General features: G+C 48.5%; 1 protein-coding gene across 2 annotated transcripts in view; it reads right to left on the reverse strand.

Moving 5' to 3' along the window:
- CUX2 (cut like homeobox 2) overlaps nucleotides 1-6,980 on the reverse strand; it is a 163,170-nt gene extending 156,190 nt beyond the window's left edge. For both annotated transcript variants that reach the window (XM_081122603.1, XM_081122602.1), the window contains exon 1: nucleotides 6,783-6,980. In XM_081122603.1, coding sequence (XP_080978729.1) covers nucleotides 6,783-6,845 — 63 coding nt within the window. In that variant the 5' untranslated portion in view covers nucleotides 6,846-6,980. The remainder of the gene's footprint in view (nucleotides 1-6,782) is intronic.
- Nucleotides 6,981-10,208: the final 3,228 nt, after the last annotated feature.

Consider the following 10,208-nt stretch of genomic DNA (forward strand, 5'->3'; position numbering starts at 1 on the left):
TCGACCGTAATGGTTCCCGGGGAGCCATTTACCCCATCCAGTTTGAGAGACGGCGGCTCAGAGAGTCTTAAGCACTGCTCGGCTCCGGGAGTCTTGGGCAGACGACCAGCTCAGGCCAAAGAGGCTGAAGGATTGATTTTTTTTTTTTTCTATCTTTCTTTCTTTGTAATGACAAATGCGTATTCTAGAATTGCTGTTTCATTTGGCTGAACTAAAGGATGGCAGAGGCTGGGGGTGGACAGGGTAGTGAAGAGACTGGGAAGAAAAGACGGGGCAGCCACAAGCCCACTTTGGGGGGTGACCGAGCCACTGCAGAGACAGCAGGCTCTGTGCCCCCCTAATCATATATCTTCCCATGGAGTTGATCAAGGACCTTTCTTTTTCTCTGAAATGCAGCCTCTTCTGACTTGATGCACTTGGAAAAAGGCAGCCAGTGGCCTTGACAGCTACCCTCCTTGTGATCTGCTTCATGACCCCCTACAGCTGCCTGACCCACTGTGGACACCTTCAACCTGGTGCCTCTGCACTGGCTGTTCTCTCTGTTTGGCATGCCCTTCCCAGGTCTCCACTCCCTGCCCAGTATGGTCAGAGCTCTTGATTTTTAAGGACACTGGCCATCTGGATGTCATATGTAACATCTCCTGTGTTTTAAATGCTGATAACTTTTACACAGTGTTTTAAAACATTGCACTAATCTAGATAGACACATCCATGGGCCAGACATACCTCCCAGTCTGCAACCTCTGTGGTCAGAGCTCCCAAAATATAAGACATTACATATAATATTAGTCATATACTAATATAGTAAGCGCCACTGGAGTAAGAGAGAAGAGAAAACTTGCCCAGAAAGCTCAGAAACAGCCTGGAAGGCCAGTAAGTTCCAGGAGCTGCATTTTACTTGGTTTACTCATCCCTCTCACTCTCGAAAAATACTAACCACAATTATAAGAATAAAAGAACTTACAGAACAGTAACTGTGTGCCCCGCACTGTGCTAAGCACTTTTACATTCAGGGTGCTTTAATCTTCAAGAACAACCTAAAAGGTGGAGACTACTATTAGTCCCATTTAAAGACAGGGAAAGCAAGGCTCAGAAAAGTTAAGTGACCTATCCAAAGTCATACAGCTAATAGATGATACAGCCAGGATTGGAAGCCAGAAAGCCTCCTGGAATTTCCCTCTTGAAGGAAAGGGTAAAAGACAAGTTTCTAGAACTAAGTTTGATCCACCTTAATACTATTAACTGAAAAGAGAAAAACTTCAGCCATGCCACAGCCTATATGACAGCTATCACATAGAAGCAGACCAGGGTCAGCAAAAGATGTGGAGCCTTGAAATCAAGGGAAAGGACTTTAGATTTTAATCTAAGTAAGACAGGAATATATTGTCCATATCCTACAAAACACTACAAACCATTTTTGGGAAGGGCTCATCAAGGCTTAGAAACCAAATAACTCCAACCTAGACATGATTTCTTGGCTCAAAAATTTGTTTAATAGGTCAGTAGCACCCCACCATAAAAGGCCCCAAGGTCATTAGAAGACAATACCTTTAACTAGCACACAAAGTATGTCAGCACCTTTACAACAACCCAATTTGGCAGACCAGATGGGCAAGGCCTGCCTGTGTGATAGATTAAGAAACGGGAGACTTGGGATGTTGGGTGATTCACTCAGGAGTGTTAGAGGCACACAGATTTAGATATCTTGGGGGCCTTGCCCTCTGCCAATTACCTCCACCTTCCCTGACACCTGTCATAAATAAAGAGCATCCCCCCAGAGAGAAAAAACAAACAGATGAATGGACTCTGAATTCCAAAGCCAGGGGCAAAGGCAGGTGTCACTACCTCAGTCCCCTTCCCATGCTCAACCTCTGCCAGGCTTGGGCTCTGAATTAGATAACCGGAAAGCTGCCAGAAATTCTGCACTTTCAGAAAGCAGCAGAGAAAACCACATTTTCTGGATGGCCACATCTACCATCACCCAGGACCAAATTTAGCACCAGTCAAGGTGTTCACATTTGAAATCCTATGTGCTGGAAGCAAGGTTACCACAACAATGTCAAGTTTAAAGATAGAATCCTTTTTTAACAGGAGAGAAAACGAAGGAGGAGGAGGAGGAGGAAGGAAAGGAAGAGGAAGGAGGAGATGAAGAAGTAGGAGAGAGAAAGAAAGAAAAAAAGGGAGGGAGGGTCACCACCACCAGCAGAAAAGCTGTTCCCTCTAGTCAAAATAGCATAGTGCTCACCTGAAATAACCCACCGAGATGCTATCTGTGGTTCCTTAATTTTCTACAGTGAACTCAGGTATTAATAAAAGAAACTTCAAGACCTCCAACAGCAAAGGGGGTCAGGGACACGATGTTGCTCGTTTTCCTTCTAGCACTCAAAGAGAGAGCCCATCCTTGGGGAGCAATTTCTGGTGAGTTGAGAAACCAGAATTTTGGGATGCCCAGAAAAGACTGCTGGGTTCTTTAAACAAATTCTCAACCTGTTTCCAGCTCCTTCTGCAGAAAAGGCCCATAGTGTGTGGGTTCTGATGAATTGGAGGCAGAAGGGAAGGGGTAGCCCACTGGTTAGACCTGAAAGGGTCCAGGGGACTGGCCAATTCTTTGGTTTTTTATTCACAGAGCTGCTGATAGAAATCTCCCCTCACCCCATGTCCTCCACCTCTCCTCATCTTCCCCCTCCAACAGCCCTCCGCTTAATGCCAATCAGTCTCATGGATCTGGACCATGCCAAGCCCAAGCCCAGTCTGCTCATGCTCCCTGCCCTGGCAGTGATTCTACTACGGTGAAGTTTCCAAAGTTAGGATTCCGCCAACAGGGCTGATGGCTTATTTACTGCTGTCATCTACAGAAAGAGGAATTTTGACACATTGTTAAATGATAGCACATTTAGATAAGTCAAGCTGTCAGAGGCTCTAATGGATGTCTAAACTCTCTGTGGCTGATATGTAAAATTTATGCACTTCAGAATATCATAAGGTTATAATATTTTAATCACATCCACACTCTTTTCTAAACTCTAAGCAGAAAAAAACATTCCATCAAGCCCCAATGCCTGTGCACCAAGAAATTGAGCCTTCCTAGAAGTTTCTCCTAACTCCTGACAAAAGTCCAGCCTAGCCCTGTCAATCTTCCTTCCTAAATGCTCACACCTCAAGCAGAATTTGCCTCTTCCTCCAAAACTTGCACAATGTGACCCCTCTAGTCAACCTCTTTCCTCCCAAGAAACAGATATGCATTTGGGCTGGATGCCCTCAACTCTTGTTAGCTTGATCAACCCCCTTGGGGGGGGAGGGGGGGAGACTGGACCCAGAGCATCATTAAAAAAGTGGCAAAGTAAAGCAGAAAAAGAAAGTCATAAAGGTATGAATCCAGTTACAACGATTATACACAGAAAAGCCATAAAAAAATATTGCGTTAGTAATGTTCACCATAAAGCAATCTTATAACCAAATGAAATATGTCCAGCATTATCTTTGGGATGGAATTTTATTTCTCCTCATTTCCTGGACTGTTAGCAGCAGAGCAAAAGGAAGAAAAGGAAGAGGGGAAGCAGTTTCAGGAGTCCTGGAACAGGGTGCCACAGGTCAGAGGACCTTTTCCATCTTCAGCTCACAAGTCATTAAGACTGCTGACTGACTTCCATCCTAGGAAAATAGCCCTGTTGTGTTCAGAGATGGAACTGGAAGGAATAATAACTGGACTGCTTCAATATTTGAAAAATATATACTTCCGGGGGACTGTATGCTGGGCAAGTACAAGGTCACCTTTCTTGCTAAGACTGGGGTGGCGTCAGCAACATAGTCTGGCCTGGGGACACTGGCTGCCTTTGCCGCCTCTGCCACTTTAATACTCGGCTACCGGGCTGCGTGAAACCACTCAACCTGAACCAAGAATTGAAGCTGAGCACCTCCTCACACTCACAGGCAGCCTGGCTGCGTGATGAGTGGACCCAAAGCTTTCGATCTGAGCAGGGACTGGGGTGGGGGCCCGTCTCTTCTACCTGGATCTCAGAATAAGCCAGTAGAAGTATTCCTTTCTGGATATCTCCCCTATAAGAAGAGAAGTGGGAAGGGAAAAAAATGAAAATAAAAGTGTGGCGTAGGAGTCATTAGCATTATGCACAAGAGATGATCCTGGGCAAGAGTGCTTAGGCTCATAATCCGTTTCCAACAAAAATGCCATCAGAAGAATATGGGGGGAAATTGCAGGCCTGTTGGGCAGGGGAGCAACTGAACATTTCAGGATGAGGGTGGGGACTATGGCAGATGTGAGGGCCTAAATGTCTGCACACAGCCATGACTGCCACATTTATTTCTCTGTTCTCTAGAAGTATACAGCCATTCAAACTCCCACAGGGGCCCCCTCCCCACTTAATATCCATGTAAATGAGCTTACTCCCTTTCCCTGTAGCCTTCTTTTTGTGCCAGACACACCGGCCATTGTTTTAATGAACACCCGAACCACCATGTACACACCCTATCAGAAGACAAGTCTTAGCCTCAGTTCCCCATCACCTGAATAACACCTGCCACCTTCCTACTTTCCAGTTCAAATCTGCTTTTTCATCTCAGCATCTTCTAAAACCCTAACAAAGGTTCCCAAATCAATGGGAGCCCAACTAGAATCAAGATTTGGGTGACCTCAACAGCTCCACAAAAGACCCCTGAGCCAGAGAAGGAAGAGCAAGGTTTAAACCCTCCCCCCACCGAAGCTCAGAAATCAGCCCCTGGGAGCCGCTCCCACCCCTCAGCACCTAGCCCTAGCTTACCCAGCCCACCCGGCCCTCCCCGCTGCAGGCTGAGTTCCCCAGATTGAAAATGAGTTATCTAATGAAAATTGTGTTAACTGACATTCCGGCCAACCGGGAGCAAATACCAGCGCTGAAAATCTCGCCGCAGAAATTTTCTCCAGCCCAGAATAACAATAGGACCCAGCAAAGGGCTTTCGCCAGCCCTTCTGGTTCCTCTCCTCTTGTCTGCCACGTTCTTGTCATTCCTTATGTTACAGAACATCAATCATAAATAAAGACGCTGTCCCCCAGCCATGCCCGGGTCTCATTTACAAACATTAGCAGGGAATACAATTACCATTGGCCTTCGTGCCAAGCTCAATGTAGCTGCCCAACTCTCTCCTTCTCTCTCCCTCTCTCCCTCTTCCTCTATCACACACACACCCACTCTTCCAGAGAGGCCACTTTAGCATCATTTAAACCAGCAAGCACAGCTCACAGCCCTGCCAGCCTTAGCTGGCCACCAAACTGAGCCCCAACTCCTGAGGACCTGGAATTGCAAGGCACTTGCAGTTATTAACTGCATGCCTGAGTGCCCCGATTTTCTCTCCAGCTCAATGGCTTTGGAGGAGGGGGGAAGGGGGGGCTAGGGAGGGAGGCTGAGAAGAGGACAGGAGGAGAGGAATACTGGAACCACTTATCAGAAGAAACTTAACGAGATTTGTCTGCAGATTTTTTTTTAAAGTGGGTCCCTTCCTTTTTAGACTGATGCTCTTCCTTTTTCCGAGAAAGTCAAGGCCAAGGCAGGATGCTGTAATCGCCCAGTTATCAGCACCATTTCCCTGCCCCTTGTTCCCAGTGTCTGCCCAGGCTTTGAGACTCCAGGGTTTGGGGGACTTATCCCGAGCGTCCTGGGGCATCCCGGAAAGAACAGAGGCTGAAGCTGGTGTTCTCTGAGATTCCACCCCCAACCTCGCTTCCTAGGGGGTCAGCAGAGAACACTCCCAAAACTGGGGGGGACTCCCAGAGAAAGGTGAAGTGGGGATAAAGTAATGGGTTTGGGAGGGAGTCATTAGGGAAGGAGGAGGGAGAAAGGGAGAGAAAGAGCAGACACAGGGGAGAGGAGAAAAGTGGGGAGAGGCGAGGAGGAAAAACAGGAGGCATAAGACAGCGAGGGCATCTCCCATTTAAAAGTTCCCGAGGGCCCAAGAGGCGGGAGTCACCTGCTCTGCGGCGCTCCAGGCTTTCCATTGCCCCCGAGGAAGGAGCGCAAACTTGCAAGCGCCCCGGGCCCATCTCCACCTCCCGTCCCCACCTATACTTGGCAAGGGGGAGTAAAGGCAAGAATCAAAGACGAACCCCGAGAACCCGGCCCGAGGAGGGATCTGCCGGCGCAGACGGTCAGTCTGGCGACTGTAGCTGAGGTGGCTGGGGCAGCAGCAGCGGCCCCCCGGTGGCGGTGGCGGCGCGTCCAGGCTGCGCAGCCAGGCAGGCGGCAGCGGAGGTGGCGACGGGCGGCGGGGTGCGGAGCCGCCTCCTAGCCAACGCCGGCTGCCTCCTCCTCTCCGACTCCTCCCTGCCCGCCAGCTCCCTCCCTCCCTCACCCCAGCCCCAGCCCGGCGCGTACAGGCAGGCGGTGCGCTCCGCGGCCTCCCCCGGCGCCGCGAAGTTGGGAGGCGCGCAAAGTGCAGCTTGATGGGGGCTGCTGGCGGGACCCCCGGCAGCCCCCTGCCCGGGACCGCAGCCTTTGCTTTCCCCGCTCCTCACTCGGCCGTTCGCCAGCCGGCTCGGTCAGCGGGCAGAAGGCTCACTAGCGCTTCTCCATGGTCGCGGCGGCTAATCGATGATTGAACCGAACAAAGAGCAGCGGCGAGATCAATTCCTAATACCTATCGATGGGCAGCGGGCAGCCGAGCCCAGGCGAGCTCCAGCAGCCGCCGCCCGCCGCCCCGGGCGCCCGCCTGCCCTCTCAAGGACCTCCCCAATGCGCCCAGGGCGCGCCCGAGGGCTCCCCACGGCCGCGCGGTCGGCGCTGCCCGCACTAACCTGGAGTCGCCGTAGATCAAATCGCTTCCAATATTGAAACATCGATCCCACATTGGCGGCCATCTTGGGGGCTATTCGAGACGCACACACACAAGAGTTTGGCTTTTCTCAATGGCTGCACTCAATATCCGGGCTGGACTCCCCCCAGCCCCGGGGCCAACACCGGCCGCTCGGGCTCTGCGCGCCACCGCCCGGGGCCCCCTGCGACACCCCCCTGGCCTCTTGCCACCCGCTGCCCCTTGGCGCCGCCGCGCCGTCGCCGCCGCCGGGCCCAGGAGCCGTGCGCCCCCCCGACCCCCGGAGGGCGCGGGCGGAGCGCGCCGGGCGGGGAGCTCGGCGCCCGCCCGGGGGAGGCGGCCGGGGATGGGGTGGGAGGGGAGGGGTGGGGGGGGAGGCAGCCTCTTCAAGAGACGCCGGCGCCGCTGCTGCCCTGCCTGCAGCCCGCTCCCGGGCCCGCGAAGCGCTCGCTGCATCTCCCCCCCCAAGTCCGGGGTCGGTGTGCCGCGCGATTGCACTTGACTTTGGCTTTTTGCAAACTTATCAATACTGACGTAACGTGCTGATCAATGCAAAGCGAAGTTTGGGAGGGGGGCTGCCGGAGACCAGCGCGCAGGGTGCCTACTCTCCTTCCCGCACCTGTCTACCCCCCCTGCATTGCATACTCAAAAATAAAAAGTTAATAGTTTGCAATGCATTTTTTTTTCTTTTGCAATCAGAGCTCACATTACACGTGCCTTGGGCTGCCGTAGCTGCTCCGCCAGCTAAGCTACGGATCCGAGGGTAGCAGCCCAAAGCTCGGTCTGCGGGCCGGCGGGCTTGTAGGAGCCGAGCAGCGGGCGGGTGGGAGTCGCCGGGGGGCGCCACTGAGTCGCGGGAAATGTCACCACAGCCGCATGCAGTTTCCAAGCCATGATATATATAGTTATGATTATTATTAGGGGGCGGCTCCTTTGCCAGAGCTCAGGATTCTTTGCAGGACGGGGGGGGGGGGGGGGGGGACGGACACTCAGGTGATTTGCAATAGGGATTCCGGTTATTTGGGAGAGTCTAGTCAAATTATAAGGGCTTCTCACAACTTAAAAATGGGAAGCCCTTTTACTGTTATGCTAACTAATGGAGGGGGTTCATAGACAAACCTCTGGAGTGCTTTTTCCCCAAGTAAGTTGGCTTTAATTTTTATGATTTTATTGTTATGAAGGGGACCTAGCCCTGCTGTGGGGGCTCTGGATCCTTAATAACTAGAGAGGTTTCTTCACTTAGCTGGGACCCCAGGTCCTTTGCAGTATATGGGTCCTTATTATAATTTGGGAGAGGGTCTTTAACCCAGCTGGAGGGAGGTTCCCATCTTTTGCAGTTTCTCAGACGCCAGACAATAGGGTTGACCAGGTCTCTTCTTTTACATTTTCCTCTCTTTTTCCCTGTGCAAGCCAGAGGAACCCAGCCAGTCCCTTCCCAGTATCCTCCCCACACTGGAAGAATTCACACTCCCAACCTCCTCCATCACCAACCCACTTACCCCTCCATGCACACACCCTGGGGGAACTCTGGCCCTTTCTGGCATGTTATCCTGCCAAATCCCACCCCACTCACCTCTCTACCCCCCCAAAAAAGGGGCATTTTTCCTTCTTTCTCTCTGGTCAAAAGATTTGCTTTTATAGACAGCAAATGGAAATTATATTCTCTTTTTATGACCCAGCTTGGACTTCTGACATCACTCTTGGTCTGGGACAATAGATCAATACAGAGGGTTATAAAAAAGATAAAGTTTAGAAGAGTTGTAAAGGAGAGAGAGTCATGATGGATATTTTTGATGATTTTCCAATATTGTGTCTTGGAGCACGTGCTTCAAGGCAATTAAAGTTTTTAATGTAAGGTAAATAATTGTTTCATAAATACTTCAGAAGAAGGTGTGATCTTTGTGAGCAATCACTGGAGCTCTTTTGAAAATGTAATGTGATTTAAACAAGGATACAGTATTTCTGTTACCATCTCCATACATTTTCCATGAGGTGTGGGTAAATATATTAATGTTCAAGTTGAAAGACTCGTAAGACCAAAAATACAGCGTTCTACAAGATGTAATGAATTAGGCCTAGTTAGCAATTCCGAGTGGCCTGTTTCCTTGCCAGATTAAATTGCACGTGATGTGTGGTTTATCTCAGCTCTTGATAACTTCACGTTTAAATTACAGCTCTCATTCTGCAAAATGAATTTAGGGAAATTTCATAACTCTCACATGGCAATTTTTTTAATGGCTACATTTTCTCCTGAGCATCTGAAAAGCTTGCAGCTTCCTTGTCTTTGAGTCTATTTTTTAAAAACTTGTAATAGGAAATTTGGAGTGAGTGTGAAACCCTTCAAAGCAATTTTTAACAAGCCAAGGTTCTGATGAAAGATTATTTTAAATTTCGTCTGACTCTGAAGTCATGGAACAAATTGACATCATGGACCTCCTGATATGATGTACCGAGGACACAATATCACTTCTGTAATATTTCCTGCCAAAAGTGCATAATCTGAATCTAATTGTGAAGAAATACCAGACAAACCCAAACAGAGGGGAAATTCTATAAAATAAACAGCCTGTTCTCTTTAAAAATGTCAATGTCACATGAAACAGAGAAAGACTGAGGAACTTATTCCAGATTAAAGGAAGCAAAACAGACTTGACAAGTGATTAAAACACACATCCAGGATTTTCTTTTATTATAAAGTACATTCATTGGAGCCAATGGCACACTTAGGATAGAGTCAATAGACTAGATAATAGTATTATATCTATGTTAATTTCTGGTTTTGATCATTGTATTGTGGTTATATAACAAAATATCCTTGTTTTTAAATAACCTACTGAAGTATTTAGGGGTAAAGTGATAGTCATCATGTCTACAACTCTCAAGCAGTGCAGACAAAAAATAATATGTATTTTTCTATATCTATGTATAGAGAATTATATAGTAAATGTTGCAAAATACTAACATTTGAGGACTCTAGAAAAAGCGTACACAGAAATTCTTTGTACTTTTCCTGCAACAGAAAAAGAAAAAGTTAAAAGAAAAAATATAGATTAAATGTATGCCTGACTTTGTTTCAGCTGTTAGGGACTACTGGGCTCCTGAATAAAATTTCTGCATGGAACTTTTCTACTTCCTGACTGACACAGGCTGCACCTTTGACCGAGCAAGAAATTGCCACAGCAAACATGCTTACTGAGAAGCAGTGAGAAAATCCAATAATTCAGATTGTTTTAAGTCTGTGATATTTTTAAATGACTTAATGCAGTAGGTCTCTCAAGAATTCCGACAATTTTAATGGTAGAACTTGCAGTCCCACTGAGGAATGGGTTGCTACATAAATACTGAATGATCGTGTCTTTCTGTCTGGGCTGAAACATATTAGCTTTACTTAGTGGCTTATTGCTTTATT

This window comes from Miniopterus schreibersii, assembly GCF_964146895.1.
Source record: "Miniopterus schreibersii genome assembly, chromosome: 20".
Classification (NCBI taxonomy): Eukaryota; Metazoa; Chordata; class Mammalia; order Chiroptera; family Miniopteridae; genus Miniopterus; species Miniopterus schreibersii.